This window comes from Larimichthys crocea, chromosome VII (assembly GCF_000972845.2).
Source record: "Larimichthys crocea isolate SSNF chromosome VII, L_crocea_2.0, whole genome shotgun sequence".
Classification (NCBI taxonomy): Eukaryota; Metazoa; Chordata; class Actinopteri; family Sciaenidae; genus Larimichthys; species Larimichthys crocea.
In genome coordinates, this window is record NC_040017.1 from 15,313,836 (window position 1) to 15,329,630 (window position 15,795).

At 39.7% G+C, this 15,795-nt stretch overlaps 3 protein-coding genes across 3 annotated transcripts; all 3 read right to left on the reverse strand.

The window, feature by feature from the left end:
* Positions 1-52: 52 nt before the first annotated feature.
* LOC104936522 (phosphorylase b kinase gamma catalytic chain, skeletal muscle/heart isoform) lies at positions 53-6,771 on the reverse strand. Its single transcript, XM_010752574.3, has 10 exons — positions 6,509-6,771; positions 4,882-5,026; positions 3,430-3,608; positions 3,192-3,246; positions 3,039-3,104; positions 2,782-2,945; positions 2,087-2,177; positions 1,745-1,898; positions 1,484-1,609; positions 53-982 (listed from the first exon to the last, which is right to left on the reverse strand). The coding sequence occupies exons 2-10, from the start codon at positions 4,962-4,964 to the stop codon at positions 716-718; spliced, it is 1,185 nt and encodes a 394-aa protein (XP_010750876.1). The 5' UTR covers positions 4,965-5,026; positions 6,509-6,771; the 3' UTR covers positions 53-715.
* Positions 6,772-7,002: 231 nt separating this feature from the next.
* On the reverse strand, positions 7,003-9,720 carry chchd2 (coiled-coil-helix-coiled-coil-helix domain containing 2). Its single transcript, XM_010752565.3, has 4 exons — positions 9,523-9,720; positions 8,236-8,491; positions 7,737-7,929; positions 7,003-7,397 (listed from the first exon to the last, which is right to left on the reverse strand). Exons 1-4 carry the CDS (start codon positions 9,570-9,572, stop codon positions 7,387-7,389), a joined length of 510 nt encoding a protein of 169 aa, XP_010750867.1. The 5' UTR covers positions 9,573-9,720; the 3' UTR covers positions 7,003-7,386.
* Positions 9,721-11,261: 1,541 nt separating this feature from the next.
* im:7138535 (protein FAM98B) lies at positions 11,262-15,335 on the reverse strand. The gene is made up of 8 exons (XM_010752552.3): positions 15,143-15,335; positions 14,829-14,938; positions 13,562-13,687; positions 13,159-13,415; positions 12,995-13,075; positions 12,790-12,906; positions 11,811-11,957; positions 11,262-11,720 (listed from the first exon to the last, which is right to left on the reverse strand). The coding sequence occupies exons 1-8, from the start codon at positions 15,184-15,186 to the stop codon at positions 11,553-11,555; spliced, it is 1,050 nt and encodes a 349-aa protein (XP_010750854.2). The 5' UTR covers positions 15,187-15,335; the 3' UTR covers positions 11,262-11,552.
* Positions 15,336-15,795: the final 460 nt, after the last annotated feature.

Here is a 15,795-nt window from a genome sequence, read left to right on the forward strand (position 1 = left end):
TTTTGAAATGTAAAAGCACCACAAACAGGAGGTAACTTTCTTATAACAAGACTTGAATTTTAAATGAATGCACATTTTAATAAATAAATCCATAGCATACACTTTAAAGTGCTATAATATTCCAGTATACTACATCCTGCATAATCACATGGCCACAAAGTACAGAAATGTCAGTCCGTGGCATTTCAAGTATGCAGATTCACTGTTTATATTCCTGTCAGCCAAATTATGTTGATTAAATCCACAAGTTTTACTTTACACCGCTGGTAAGACAAAACAGATGTTTGTAACTGCTGCAGGGCATAACTTAAATAACCACAAACTCTCGACTGATTTTTACAAACATGATCATTAACAATTGAAGTCTATATTTTAATCTTGAATAAAACATTAAAATTAGTTTATATTTCATACAGTAAATCCATGTGAGATATGGAGATTGTTTGATGCATCAATCTGTCTCTGAGAGGATATACAGTTGAGAATGGGTTAACTTAAAGTTAAATATTTTCTTTAAAACACAATTTTACAAGTTAATCATTCATCATTTTAATCAGCGTTCAGGACAAAAAGTCTTGACCATTGGCATTCTTGAATGAATCCTGTCTAGTAGTAGTGGATTATGTTTAAACAGTTCATTGCTTTTAGGTATAAAAAGCCACAGAGAGTTGTACTTCCCTCGTTAAGCTCCAGCCGATCTGTCCTGAAGTGCTCATTACCAGATGTGGTGGATCGGCTCGTCTACCTCGGCAGCCATCGACAGCAGGATGGCTTTGGGAGTGTTCTCGAAAAGTGCTGCTCTGTTCTGAGTTTGGCCCTTCTTGACCCAGTGGCCGTAGATCTTGAATGCACACGCGTCAATGAGCTTGCGGATGGGTTTGACAGAGTATGCGTCACTCTTGATCACCTCCTTGGTGACGGGCTTGGCACGGCGGTAGTTGCAGTAGATTCGCATTGTGGCGAGAACAGTCATGCAAATGACCTGAAAGAGAAAGTTTAGGAAAAATTCACTCATGTCTCAGAGGTGCAAGTAAATCTTAATCATCATGTAGTAATGTTTTGGCACTAAAGACATTATACACACACACACACACACACACATGTTCCACCCATCCCGTGAGGGTGTTTTCATTAATTTAGTCTGACCAGACTTCTTCTAAGGACTATGTGGGAGTTCAAGACTGTGATTAATTAATACCTTTCTTACTTTTTTATTAGTTCTATTGCATCAGCATCATAATTTTTAAGTATACCAACAAGTATATAAGCATTTGTTCTAATTCATTGCAGTGCACAATAAAAAATATGTAACATTGGAGCATCTTTAAACTTTGTCAAGCTAGAAAATCACAATGTTTGTCTTACTGGAATGGACATGTTCGACACATTGAAGGGTACGACATAAAATAAAAACAATAGTACGCTGTGTGTATGTGAACGTAATTGAGAGTTTGATAAAATTCGGTCACATAAGACATCTCACCTTGAACCGCCTGTATGGACTGAACTGTCGTACTTCATCCACCACGTACTGTGAAAAGAACGAGTGGTTGAGAACATCGGTAGCTGTGAATCGCTGCTTTGGGTCCACCACCAGCATCCGAGAGATCTGAGGAAACCACATGGAGAGTTTATTCATTCTTGTGTTATTAAAACCTTTCTGCAGATATTTTGACATCACTAAAGTGATTTCATTACTTAGTGCCTCAAGGTCAAAAGGGTTTAGAGGGGAAAAACAGCGTACTAAATCTTTAACAGTGTCTGAGCGGTCCTCCCATTCTGGAGACGAGAAGTCGTAACTCCCAGCCAAGATCATGCGCAACATCATCATCTGCTTCCTGTGCCAGAAAGGTGGAGAGCCGGCAAGCAGCGTGTACATGATCACCCCTGAACTCCATCTGCAGGCATTAACAAGAGGAAAACCAAGCTTACAAAGTGTCTTAACAGTGTGTACATGTATTATCCTGATATTAACCTGGAGAGTGTGTAAGCCAAGTCATGCATAAGATAACATGAGTTTATACTGAACGTAAGCTTACAGGCACAATAAATCATATATGATAGAATACACTCAGAATACACTCACATGTCCACAGCAGTACCGTATCCGGCATGCCCTGAGTCCATGGAGCACTCGATAATCTCAGGAGCAAGGTAACCAGGGGTCCCACACACCTCTGCATTACAGACAACAGGGTGTTATTCTGTAAGTCTCAGTCAATAAAAATTAGCTCAGCAAATTATTAAATCACATAATGACTTGAATAAACTACATAACCCATTTAAATACAGTAACTTTAAGTACTTATAGTTACTTTCATCAAGTGGGTTATGTCTAACTAGTGAACAATTACGTCTATAACAGCATCTGGAAACATTTAGACATACATTTCAAATTTCATATATGATGATGAACGGTCTCATTAGATTCGCCAGTTCCCACTGCGAATGATCAGATGCTTTTTGAAAAGTCTATTTAAAAAGGTCAGTGTCTGGGACTACAGCAAGTAAGATCTGAGTGTCCTGTTGCATCTTAACCTTTGTGACAGCAGCTGAGTGAGAAGGGAGCGTGTTGTGCAACCAGACTCAGATTCTCCACTAACCGCCAGCAGCTGCTGTAACTGCACTGTAGGTTGTAAACATAGTAACTTCATTAGAGCAGGACACTTTTAAATCCTCAGCTAATGATGCCGGGGGAGAAAGTTCTGCTGTGTTTTGTAAAGTTGTCAATATACCCTTGATCTAGACACAGAAAGACATTGTGACACTGCATTCACTGACCTTTGAGAGTCTGACCCGGGTTGATTTGCACAGCAAAGCCAAAGTCTGTGAGTTTGATGTTCATCTGGTCGTCTAAAAGGATATTCTCAGGCTTTAGGTCCCTGTGGACGATGTTCTGGCCATGAAGAACCTGGACCACATCCAGCAGAGCACGCATGATCTTCCTAAAATCAACACACACCAAACTCTTTAAATAAATCTTGAATAATGAATCGCTTTAGTTTCGGTAAATAAAATAACTCATTATGCTCACTGACCTGGTTTCCTTTTCACTCAGAGTAACTTTCTCTGTGAGGTAGTCAAAAAGTTCACCCCTCCTCATCCTGAGGCAAAGAAAATACAACTTTTGAACAACCCATGTTCGCTTGAGCAACAAGGTGTGAAGTTTAAAACTAATAAAAAAGACTTACAGGTCAAAAACCAGGAAGAAGAAGGCGTTGGACTCGTAGCAATCTTTAAGCTGTACTGAAGAGGAGAGACACATTTGAGGTACATTCAGTCTTTAATCAAGATGTGATGAGTGGAATAATTGAGAACAAAGGTAAACATTCTTCACAGCCGACTCTTTGAGCAGGTTAGTGGGACAAAAGTGTAAAAAAGACTATTATCCTAATCTGGACCATTGTTTTAACCTCTGGATGTGCTTACTGATATTGTCCTGTCCGCACACTTTCTTAAGGATGTCAATTTCCTTCACCGTCGCCTCTCTGATCTCCTGAATCTCCTGCGGAGTCATCTTGTCCGATGGGGTGATGTCAATGATCTTCACCGCGTACTCCTGAGACGTCCGTTTGTCGACACAGCGACGCACCACACTGCTCACTCCCCTGAAGATGAAGAAACACAGCAGCCTTGTTATCTACAGCTTTGATGGGTTCCTTCTTTCGTCAGAGGTCTGTAATTGTGCAGCTGGACTCAAAGAACATATGTTTGTCTGCTTCAGTCAGGAATTTCTGCAACAAAGTCTTGGATGTAATGTTCCATACTCAAACTCTTTCTTTCCTCATGCATGTTTTTTACACTGAATAGTACTCATAGTACCCAACAGTAATACAGTGTAGCAAGACTTAATCTTAGTGTTTATCAAACATCATTCACTTCAGGGAATGTGGCCTGAGCTTAAAGTCAAAGACTGTGAAGTGAAATCCATTTCAAACGATAGTTTAGAGACCACTAAATGGACTCTCTGCCCCCTGTTTGTGAAGCTGACTGAGGCCATGTGAAGAATACTAGAGCAGCTGAACACATTGTCCACATCCGCTGACCTTGTGACCTGCATGTGAGTGAAATTACGTAAATCTTGACAATGTGCCGTCCAATCTCGGGCAGCTCTCAACACTAAACCTTTGTCCAAAACATGCTGAAGTTAATGAATGCAGCCTCTTTGAACACTGTGTGCTTACGTAACAGCACCGCCATCTGATGGGTGGTGGGGAATAACAATGAGGAGGAAAGTCTCTCTCAGGGACTTCTGGGACACTTCAGGGAAACCATTCAGCTTGTTTTTTTTGTATTGTCCACAGAAACAGTGATTCAAACTGAAGTCTCAACTAAATTAACACTACTAATGTGTAAACTGGAAAAGTTGTGGATTTCTAGACTGCAAGTTAAAAGAAAAATGTGTTTTTAACTACTCTAACCAAGGATAACATGCTTTGGGCCAGCGGTTTCCAACATTTTTGGCTATAGTTTAACATTTTTGGGAAATATGCTCATTCGCTTTCATGTCTGTCTGTTAAATATGAAGCTACACTTTGCAGCAGATCAGCTGAGCACAACAAAAACAAAACAGCTCCAAAGGCTACAAACTACAAACTGACTTCCTGGACTTTCCACCAGGCAAACTTTGGTCTTCATACAGATGTTCGTAGGTCGGCCTTTGAACGGGTACCAAACCACCCTTGTTTCCAGTATTCGTGCTATGCTCAGCTATCCACTTCCTGGCTGTAGAATCATATTTAAAGTCCTAAAGAATCAAATTCATCCAGGTTAGAGGGAAGTCTTGACACCTCAGATTTAACTTGCGACCCCTTTTGGGGGGTCCATACCTCCAGGTTGAAAGCCCCTGCTGTAGTCTAATTTAAGACTTTATAAACATACCTCCCCAGAATCTCCTTTGGCTCATACTTGTCGTAGAACTCCTGGGCTCCCACCCAGTCTGGGATCTCCTCCTCTTTGGTCATGATGGCTGTGATGCTGGTTCACCACCCAAACTGCTCTCCTTGTACAGCTTACAACAGGTTGCCTGTCAGGGTTTACATTTACATTATTATTTATTATGTTAATTAATCATCACTGTTGATGCATTAATGTGTAAGACAGCGCAGTTATTTCTGCGAAATGATCCAACATGCATATCCGTACACTTTTTCATTTCTTATTTGAGTATTTTCTTGTCCACCTTGTTCATTGTGAGCTCCTTTAACAAGTGAATTTCCCCAATGTAGGGTCATAAAGTGTTTTATCTTATCGAACTTCATTAGCAGCCGTGGCAGGGCTGGCCGCTGGTATAAACAGTCTGTGCTTTGTACAGCGTTGAGTTCACTACATTAACCTACAGATTCATAGTTCTCACTCTCCTCCTGATGGTCTGAAGAACTCAGTGCTGTACGATGCAACAGGAGACTGTGAGTCACGGCTTTGAAGGCACCTCTGACATAATAAATTAGAAAAATGACTAATCCAAACAAAACAGTTCAGCTAACTCTTTCTCTCTCTGTCTCTTCTCTGTCTCTAGGCTGACTTTCTAGTTTAACAACAACTAGTTTGATTGTTTTGTGGACATAAATATCCTGCAGGATCCACCGGTCTTGTAACAATTTGTTTTTCTTCTTCATTTACTTTTCACATAATGTTTGCCAACCCTCAAATACAGCAAGAGTTCTGACGTTAATTCATTTGTCCATCTCTACTGTGTGCCTGTGTGGGCAGTTTGTTGACTGCACTAGTCTTGAGGCCAGAAACTAAATCTCATGTAGGGTCACCGAATACTTAGGGCCGGCCTTGAGCTTTGGTTGTTTGTGTTCATATTTGCTGGTTGTATCTTCTCAAACATGAGCTGCTTTTGCTTTTAGTTTTATAGTTTGTAATTTATTTAAATAATAATACTATTTTATAGACAATAAATAATTAAACCAGAATAAAATATTTAAGTACACAAGCAGCCATTTTGACATGAACCAGTAGGGTCAACGCAGGTGTTTCCAATGACACTAATTAAGGTTCAGTTCCATTTATTGCAGCAGAGACTTTCCCATGAGCCAACACGCAGCACACTGACTCTGTTTGACCTGAATGGAACGGAGCCTTAATTAGTATCATTGGTAACACCTGTTTACCTAGTATTTCATGTTAAAATGGCTGCTGTTGAACTCGAGTAAATATACTTTCCTGTGGTCGAAGGGTTAAATGATCATGCACACCTTCTTCTCTTAATTTAAAGTTTAATAGGGCTTTAAAGATGCAGAATTAATGGATTATGTTACCTGATAGAAGACTTTGTCAGTATCGATGGCAGTGGTCACAGGTTTATATAACATTTACACCAGCTCTGCCTCACTCATGCTGCTTGCAACAGGATTCAAGAAGCGAACAGACTAGAAATGATCGTCCCATACCCGGTATATCACGGGGTGCAGACTATTAAAGCAGCATGCAGCAGAGAGAGTATCCTGTCACTATGAGCTCCAATAAGTGAATGCATGAACGACAAAGCTCGGTCACTCACCGTGTCCCGTGCTGCTCAGTCCCTGTTACAAACTGTCCATCATTATTACAGAGTACAGAGGACGGACAAAGAGCTTCCAGTCAGAGCCCGGTGCTGTGGCTGCTTCGTGGGGCCGCCTGCCATCACGGGGCAGGGCGAGCTTTAATGTCAGATGCCCAAAATAAATTGCAGCGGCACACTGTGAACGCGTGTCCGCGCAACAAAAAACAGATCCAAGAAATGACACCATGCAGCTCCTGTCCTCGCCATGAGACGTTTTTACAGGCACAGGCGCTGCTCTACATTACCAACATTACCTCACATGCAATATTCAACTCGTGGATTTGCACTGAGAGAGTGGAGTGACATGACAGGTGCTGTGGTGGTGCCTCTGCTTTGTGGCTGTTCAAGTCTAATTAAAGAGAGTGGATGTATAAATAGAAAGGTGCCTTTAAGAGTACAATGTAATATGTGGTGTATCTGAACAGGCAGAGACATAAATCATCACACATCACTGTTTTTAAGAGTCAAGTGCTTTATTATGTTTGTTGCAAACAAACTGTAGATGTCCATAATCCAACAAGTTATCATGACTGATAAATGAAGCTCATCTGGTGATATTTAAATGGGAGGAACTTCAAATTAATAGCACTGAAGCAAAACAACCCAAAATCAACTCAAAAGCATGCAACACAAAAAAAATATAAACAATATTTATAAGACTATTGTTACAAACTCTGCAGCGCTGTCCTGAGAAATGGTTACAATATTGCTGTTTGATGGTTATCAGCTGTCAAAATAATATCATGTTCTATTGATCTCTTGTGAATTACACCCTCTCCCGGTGTCCAGATTGCAGTTTGTGTGCACTCCTCGCTCTCCAAGTTTTTGTCTCGGTCTCACGACAGACCTGTGGAGAAAAGAGAAGTTTTCATACTTCACAGCGTGTATAATTATATGACATAATTAAAAATAGATGGTTATAATGAAGCATTCAGAAAGATTTTAAAGCTACTACTCCTCCCTATGGCCACACGGGGTACTGCAACACATTACATCAGCTCAATGACGTGGGTAGTGCAAGGTCGTTTGACTTTGACGTTAGGGGAAACCTAAACTGTGTTTGTCTTCGAAACCAAAATAACAATCCACATGTCCAACGTTGGACTGTCAGACACACCTTCCAATAAGCTATAAATGCTTATGTAATCATAACATGTTACACTTCTTCTTCTTCTTCATCACTCACCGTTAGAAAACCTGCACTGCTTGAGCACCTCTCCGAAGCCTTCGCACAGTTTTAGGTCACTCTGGTTTTGGGCACACTCAATGAACTGCTTAAGCTCATATGAGCAGGCCTGCTGCTGCTGCTGAGGGGCCTCCTGCTGGTAGTACGAGGACTGTGGCTGCTGCTGGTACATGGGCTGAGCTGGGTATGGCTCCTGGAAGACACAGGGGATGATGAGATGAAGAACAACAACAAAACTGTCAGTGGAAACATCTTTACACACGTTTCCTGTGATATTTTGTTAATCAGAAAGTCAGGCAAGCAAGAGTGCACAGTGGAGTACTTATATAGATGGTTCACAGTAATACCACTTCCACTAACTCAAATTTACATGAGTCTACAAACTAACATCTTAAGAGTAATGTTTGCTTTATCACTACTTACCTACCATGTGTCAGACACACTAATCTGCCCTGAAGCTATTTCAGTCTTACGACCGGCTAACCCACGGTTTATTTACCTGGTATGTGACGTCAGGCTTGGCAGGCTCCGAGTGTCCTCCACCGAAGCCTCCGGTCATGGCGTGGCCGATGGTGTGTCCTACTGCGGAGCCCACTGCCACTCCGGCGGCGGTAGTCGCCATCTGGGCGAACATACCGGGCTGTCTGGGTGCTGCAGCTGGAGCGCCCACAGCAGACGGAGCAGCGTGCGCTGGAGCTGGGGCATAGGAGGGAGGAGGTGCCCTGGCCATAGGTGGTGGGGACGGTGGTGCCCGGCTGTAAAGATAAAGACATTTTAATAGAACATCCCCAATGCAATCGAGTATATACATAAATAAATATTAGTGCTGTAACAAGTCCATGTGACTGCACACAGTGTCACTTGAGGTCATGGGTATGCGGTTTCCTCGAGGCGACACTGACAAAATTTTATTAACATATTCTGGCACTAAATATCTACAGTCTAAAGCTTTCATGCAATACCTGGATAAAACGGTCCAGTCTCAGGCAAAGTAATGCTGATATATTTATGACACGTAAGTTAGAGGCATTCGCTGTTCATTAAGTTAACAAAGTCAGAGCACAGATAACTTAATTTTCCATTTAATTCAGCTGCAGCTTAAAGGGGAACTGATCCTAGCTGCCTGTGGTTTGATGTAAACCCAGACGGGCTTAAAGTGTTTAATTTTGGCGTCATGATCCAATAATAGATAGATAGATAGATAGATAGATAGATAGATAGATAGATAGATAGATACTTTATTGATCCCGAAGGAAATTCAAGCATCCAGCAGCAGCATGCAAACATACACATTAGAATTAACCTATACCAGAGTAACCACACCTTAAAATTAAATCTGCGATAGATATAAATTTAAATATATACAGAAAAATTTAACATCTACATAGGCTTTAAATATGTACAAAGTAATTAAAAATGTGCATAGAAGACAAATATATAACTGTGTTAAGAAGTTAACCTGTCCTAAAATCTATACAAACACTATTTAAACAGTAAAAATAAAAATGTTTAATAAAAACATGAGGTCAGAGTTTGTTGTGGCAGATTAAACAGTGACCTTCACTTCTTTAATCAATACATTATGAGCCAACAGCAGTTTCCTGGTACAGAAAGACGTTTAGATGTTTAAATATTAATATATAAGTCGTTTCTCGGTGTTTATTGTCGGTAAAGTCTCTGACAAACATGCTGGACTGGATAACGTTACCCTGACAGCAGCTAAACTAGCCCATCGTCACACGTCGACCTTTAACAAACGTCATTACACATCAAACACTGACGTTACCTGGCCGGAGGCGCCATCCTGGATGTCCTGCTTCTGCTGCCTCTGGGCATGTTTCAGACTCTGAGTGTTTCGGTGAGTTTGTGGAGGATTAAAGAAGTCGTGTTAGCAGGTTAGCTCCGCACGTCGACCTTTGGCTGATCCGGAACTTTCCGTGTGTTGCATCATTTGTCTCTCGGGTGACTTCCGGTATGACGGACACAACAAGGACGCTTACGTCAGTGACGTATGTTATTATTGATTATCACCTTATTGATTTAATTTATGGATTACTTTAATTTATATTAGTCTAAACTTAATTAATCAACGTGCTATCGCGTGGGATATCAACGTATATTACGTATAATATATATCATATTTACATATTCACATTATTTATAGTATTTATTATGCATATATTACACATTTACTATATCATATATGTGAATGTGTGTGTGTGTGTGTGTGTGTGTGTGTATATATATACATTTAGACATGTGTACATATTATATATTGGAGTTATGTACGTATGCACACCTTGCACAGGCTAAATATATTTTCTAGACACATTTTTATCTATCTATCTATCTATCTATCTATCTATCTATCTATCTATCTATCTGTCTGTCTGTCTGTCTGTCTGTCTGTCTTTAATGTGGAGCTGTAACAGTTGGTTCTTTTACATTTTTTAACGGGCTGTCTCGGACACCTCCCCACTGATACAGATAGCATCATAATATTCTTTTAAAGGTTATCTGCTCAGTAATGAACATTGTGTTCCTTGTCCTTAACCTGTCTCTCCTGTACTTGTACTATTGATTTATAATTATCTCTCCCTGACATCCTCAGTAAAACACAGGCCAAATAAGGGAAGTGCACGAGACATGCATCTATCTATCTATCTTTAACATTTTATCAGGAAAACATACAAACAGTTTGAGACTGCTGTTATGGGAAGAAAACCCCTTTAATAAGGAAGACTGGATTCAAAGTATCAGAGTTGAAATTGAATTAATTGAATTCCTCTGTACATATTTAAATCCTATGCAAATGTTTACTTTTGCTTTCTTTGTACATATTTAAATTTAGATTTATCTCAGGTTAATTTTAATGTATGTATACTGTGTTATAGGTAAATCCTAATGTACATTCAATGTATGTTTGCATGCTGCTGCTGGATGCTTGAATTTCCTTCGGGGTGAATAAAGTATCTATCTATCTATCTATCTATCTATCTATCTATCTTATCTATCTGTGTCTGTCTGTATTTAATTGGTGTAACTAGTAAAGTTTCCCCATACAATGTGCCTGAAATACATTAAAATAATAGTGATACAAATTTGAAAGTATTGTTGTGTGCTTCACAAAAGCTTGTTTGTTTGTTTTTCACAATGAAGTGAGTTTAAAATTAGATCGTTATTTAAAAGAAACAAAACACACTGTGCTTTAAATGTGTCTTTTGAGCTTAAAATGTGTGTTAAAATCCATCATAACAAAAATGTTCAATTAAAGGCACAGGTGGAAGAAAAAATCCAAACCCACTGAGACTGACACAAAGTATGTAACTCAGTTTGTGTCTCAATTTTCCCAAAGAGGCCAGGCTGGAAAAAACAATGCAACCAAACCAATCAGTTTTGCTGGTGTCTTGAATAAACAGTTCATAAATGAGAATACCATTTCCATCAGTTTTCTCACTAAAAATGAGCGAGCTAAATATATATAAGTCAGGTGTTTTAAACATAAAAAGCATGACAATACATTGCTGTGTTTAATAGGTTTATTCTTTTGTAAACAAACCTAAAAATGTGCAAAGCCAAAAATTAGTTTATTTCAAGTTTTTTTTTTTTTACAACAAAAATATCTGGTCATATACCAGTACATTATAGCAATGAGTCGGGTATTTGTATGTCCTATAACATAACGTTATACACACATTGTACACCACTCTAAAATTATATCATATGTAGCCTTCCACAGCCATATTTTATTTCATAATTTAAATAAAGAAAAATCATAATCTCAAATTAAACTGTAAAGCCAAAGAGAAAGAGCTGTTACTCTTTTTTCCCTTTATTCTTTTTATTGGAAGAATTACGCCGTTGATAGTGTCTGCCTCCTCGTCCTGATCGGTTTCCTTTCGCACTTCGACCTTGCCACTCTGGCATAGGTGGCTCAATTTCACCTGGCCGTCCACCTCTGTCTGGTACGCTGCCCATCAACGTCTAGTAAGACAAAAAAAAACAAGAAACCATCAGCTCGCGGTGTCTTCATTCAGAATTACAGCTATGGTTTATAACTGTTTATGTTCGTACCTTGTAGACGGGGGTGCTTGTTCCAGCTTTGACAGGCTCAATGAAAGACTGATCCTCTCTGGCAGCAATCAGAAGAGACGGGGAGACTCGGGTAGAGCCAGCGAGGGATGAAAGAGGAGGTACTGAGGCCAGTGCTTCACTGCGCTCCTGTAAACAAAAGACTGATTGAACTGGGAGGTTTGTTGTGACGCACAGCGAGACTTCTGTTTTGTATCAGGTAACAGGTGGTGAAGTAAGTCAACTGTAGTCAGCAGCAACTCTGGATTATTCTTTCAAGTCATTATTAGCCACTTGTGGCTCTATGTGAGGCACTGTCAGTCTGTCAGCCAGCACAGAGTGAAATACTGGAAAGAAATTGAAACTTACACATCTAAATTAAAACAATTGGACAGATTCAATGAAATTTTGTCAGACATTCATGGATGGTGAACATCGTAAATGTACCTTAAGTAAGTACGTTTTCAACTGGTATGAATAAAGTTCATGTTTACTTAACAAGCTCCTTGTCTTTAGCTGTATGTATATCTATATCTGTCTATGTAAGCTGAAACTGGAGTCAAATTCATTGTCTGTGTACACATACCTGACCAATAAAAGTGATTCTGATCAGTCTCAATTTAACACTGATGCCTCTAAAGACCTACATAAAGTTATTTCTATACTGATGCCTGTCACCGGTCGTGATTAAGTCGGATTCCCCTTGAAATGAACAAAATGAAGCGATGGAAACACTACACAACAACTCTGAGAAAAAGCTGTGCCGAAGTACAGCCTCACAGAACATTCATCTGAACTACGGTCATTGAAATTGTTGCCTTATCTTATAACCTTCGTTGCAAGCATGTTTAGCTCGCTGCACACGCTGAAGGCAAAAGACACTGAGTAAAACCCAGCTAACAACCATTTTATACACTCTGGTATGACTGTTCCTAAGGCGAGTGAGTCCTAATGAAGTGATTCAGTGATCCATCATGCTTACCTTTTGTTTTTCTCCCCATGCGAATGACTCGAGCGTAACCTGAAAGCGTTTGATCATCATCTGTCGCCGACATTGATAGTCCTCTGACAAAATTTTGTTGATCTTTTTAACTCCCATCTGTAAAAGGACAAAAGATGACAACGCTGTTATGTTGTTAGAGTTACAGATTATCTATAATGAACTGGTAACAGGCCGGGCAACATACCCACTGCTCTGTGCTGAGGCTCTTGTTAAGAAGCGGGTTTGTCATGTCTCCACATGGTAGACGGGCAAGCCTCATCTCCACCTGCATTAAAATAACAAAGTCAGTGCTTATCAGTTTATAGTCATGACTTACACATAAATCAGTCTATTTTATGTCAGACTCACCTCACTCAACACATCTGTAAATTTAGAGGAGGTGTCCATGTCGAGGGCATGCAGCAGTAATATCCATTCTGCCTGAATCTCTGCCTGCCTTCGGCCTTTGTCAGAAGGATCATCATCTTCAAATTCCTCCGTCAGTTCATGGCTGGGATCATCAACCCGCTGCTCTTTTTCAGACTCTTCTTCCGTCGTCTCCTCCTCAGGATGCAACTCTTTATGCTTGATTATGCGAGCTGCTTGCAGTTCTGATGCGAGGAACTCTAAAGAAGTGAACAAGATTTTTAAGAGGATATACCTTTCCTTTAAAAAAGAAAGAGAATCTACAAATCCATGGGCACTACAACAATCTGTTATTACCTTAAACACAACTCTACAATACAATAGAACCCAGTGGATGATTTCTCACCAGTGACTTTATTGAGGATGGACGGCCCCATCACCTCTGAGGTCAGCACAGTGACGGGAAAGAACATGTTTGACAGTAAATCTCTCAGCTCTCCTACCAGCAAGACGTCACCTGTCCTGTCAGAGTCTAAAAAGAGGAGTAAAAACATGACATGTTTTATTTATACAACACATTTTTCAATGTACTTAATGTTAACACAATTCTGTACAGTCTTTTTAAAAATTCTCATAATTTATAATACTATAGCACAGGGCACCATTTGTAATTTACATTTCTTTTTGTTCCAGTGTGTAAGACTTAAGAGTTTCTATTTGCATGGATAAAATACAATATCCATTAGTATGTTTTCACTCATGTATAATCACCTGAAAATAACAATTGTTGTGTCTTTGTTGTGGTGTGTTCAAAATGAACTACAAGTAGCCCAGAACAGACAAACCAAACACTGATTTAGATGTAAAATTTCAGCCAGGAGAGGGTGAGGAGAGGGAGAACAGCAACTAAATCCTACACACTGGACCTTTAAATGAGATTCAATCAGCTTATATTGGCTTATTGTAACTACAACAACCTCAGATGCATTTAGGTGACCATCGCCAATTAACAGGGTCACTCGTTAAAGCAAAACACAGGTATATTGGTATCCATCCATTTTTGTTTGTTTGTTTGTTGTTTTTACACTCTAAAAATACCATGTATCAGATCTATAGCCTAATAATTAGATTATTTTTTTTGAATCAGATATTCTTATGAGACATGTCATGCAATCATGCAAAAACTGAAATATTGAGGCAGCTTGATTAGGGATTAAGTACGTCATTGTAACAATCGTAAATTAAAGTGAAGGGAGATTTTGAAACAGCAAGAGGAGAGACACTGCTGCATTTACACGTTTATATATTTATTTGGCAAAAAAAGATTAACAATTGTTTGCCTTGAATTACTGTGTTGCTGAAGTTATACGGCGGCTCAAGTACTTTAATCATATGCTGAAGTCCTGCATCCTCACACCACCTATTCTACTCTCGCTCTCTCTCTCATATATATATATATATATATATATATATAGATATATATATATATATATATAATATATATATATATATATATATTTTTTTTTTTTTTTTTTTTTTTTTTAATTATTTATTTATTCTCTGCAGGAAACTACAGTCCAGTCAACACTTTTCCTGCACATACAGAGTGTATGTGCAGGAAACTGTAGTTTCCTGCAGAGAACCACTCATATTCATGTATGCATGATAGAAACCTTGCAGCTCCGGGCAGACAGAGGTCAGCTCTGCAGCCAGCCAGGTGAGCAGAGGACAGGGGAGCTCATCGCACCTGCAGCGCGTGAGGCAGGAGCTGCCTCGAGGGTACCTGGACAGGAAACAAACAGGTGAAATGATCTGCAGCAGCTCGGCACAGGCAGGCAGGTGCTCTGATTAAACTGAGAGGCTCATAATGTTTACAATAAATCACACATCTAGCTCGGTAATAATCATGAAATGTTTAGAAATCACCAAGCGTTAAACGGGTTGCTATAACGACGGTGACTGCGCAGTAAACGTCAGTTTTACTCACCCTAAAGCTTTAATCGCTGAAACTGTCCCCACGCTCCTCTCCATCGTTACTTTAATGACAGACTGCTAATATATAATAATAATAATATAACGCTATCTATGACAGGGAGTTAAGTCAGCTCCGCTCCGGCGCTGAAGTTCAAGCGTGTTTTCAAACTGCGCTTCCTCCTGTCACAGTGTTCAATGCTCGGTCACACAGCGCCACCTGTGGCCGGAGTGTGTACTGCTTCTTTATGTGACAACAAGTGTTGGTGTACTAATACTACAAGTACGAGACGTGCATTTATATTTGTACCTAAGCATAAATACAACAGCTCTGAGATAACAAAGTATATTCACTAGCGAAAGATATAGTAAAACTCATGATGCAAAATGGCTAAAAATAATTTCAAAATAAGATAAGATAAGACTTTAATGGTACCACAATGGATTGTGTATATGAGCAGCATTTCATATACACAAGGTGGATAGGAAAATACTCATAAATAAGAAACATATAGAAAAAGTCATGAAGTCATGCTGGGGCTGAAGAGGCTGACAGCTGGGACCTGTGGTAGTGCTTCTTCTTACATGGTGGGAGTAGCTGTCTGTTGCTGAAAGAGCTGTTTAAGGCCCCCACAGTTCCATGCAGGGGGTGAGAGGAGTTGTTCATGA

Bases quoted from the DNA above. Each gene is read 5' to 3' on its own strand.
- chchd2 (XM_010752565.3), bottom strand. From the start codon at position 9,572: ATGCCCAGAGGCAGCAGAAGCAGGACATCCAGGATGGCGCCTCCGGCC. The intron at 8,492-9,522 runs GTAACGTCAGTG...TTATCTTTACAG, and splicing joins AGGATGGCGCCTCCGGCCAG to CCGGGCACCACCGTCCCCAC. The intron at 7,930-8,235 runs GTAAATAAACCG...TGTGTCTTCCAG, and splicing joins AGCCTGACGTCACATACCAG to GAGCCATACCCAGCTCAGCC.
- LOC104936522 (XM_010752574.3), bottom strand. From the start codon at position 4,964: ATGACCAAAGAGGAGGAGATCCCAGACTGGGTGGGAGCCCAGGAGTTC. The intron at 3,609-4,881 runs GTATGTTTATAA...CTTCATCTTCAG, and splicing joins CCAAAGGAGATTCTGGGGAG to GGGAGTGAGCAGTGTGGTGC. The intron at 2,178-2,781 runs GTCAGTGAATGC...TCTGTAATGCAG, and splicing joins CCCGGGTCAGACTCTCAAAG to AGGTGTGTGGGACCCCTGGT.
- im:7138535 (XM_010752552.3), bottom strand. From the start codon at position 15,186: ATGGAGAGGAGCGTGGGGACAGTTTCAGCGATTAAAGCTTTAGG. The intron at 13,416-13,561 runs GTGAGAAATCAT...TCACTTCTTTAG, and splicing joins CATCCTCAATAAAGTCACTG to AGTTCCTCGCATCAGAACTG. The intron at 12,907-12,994 runs GTATGTTGCCCG...GTCCTTTTACAG, and splicing joins GCCTCAGCACAGAGCAGTGG to ATGGGAGTTAAAAAGATCAA.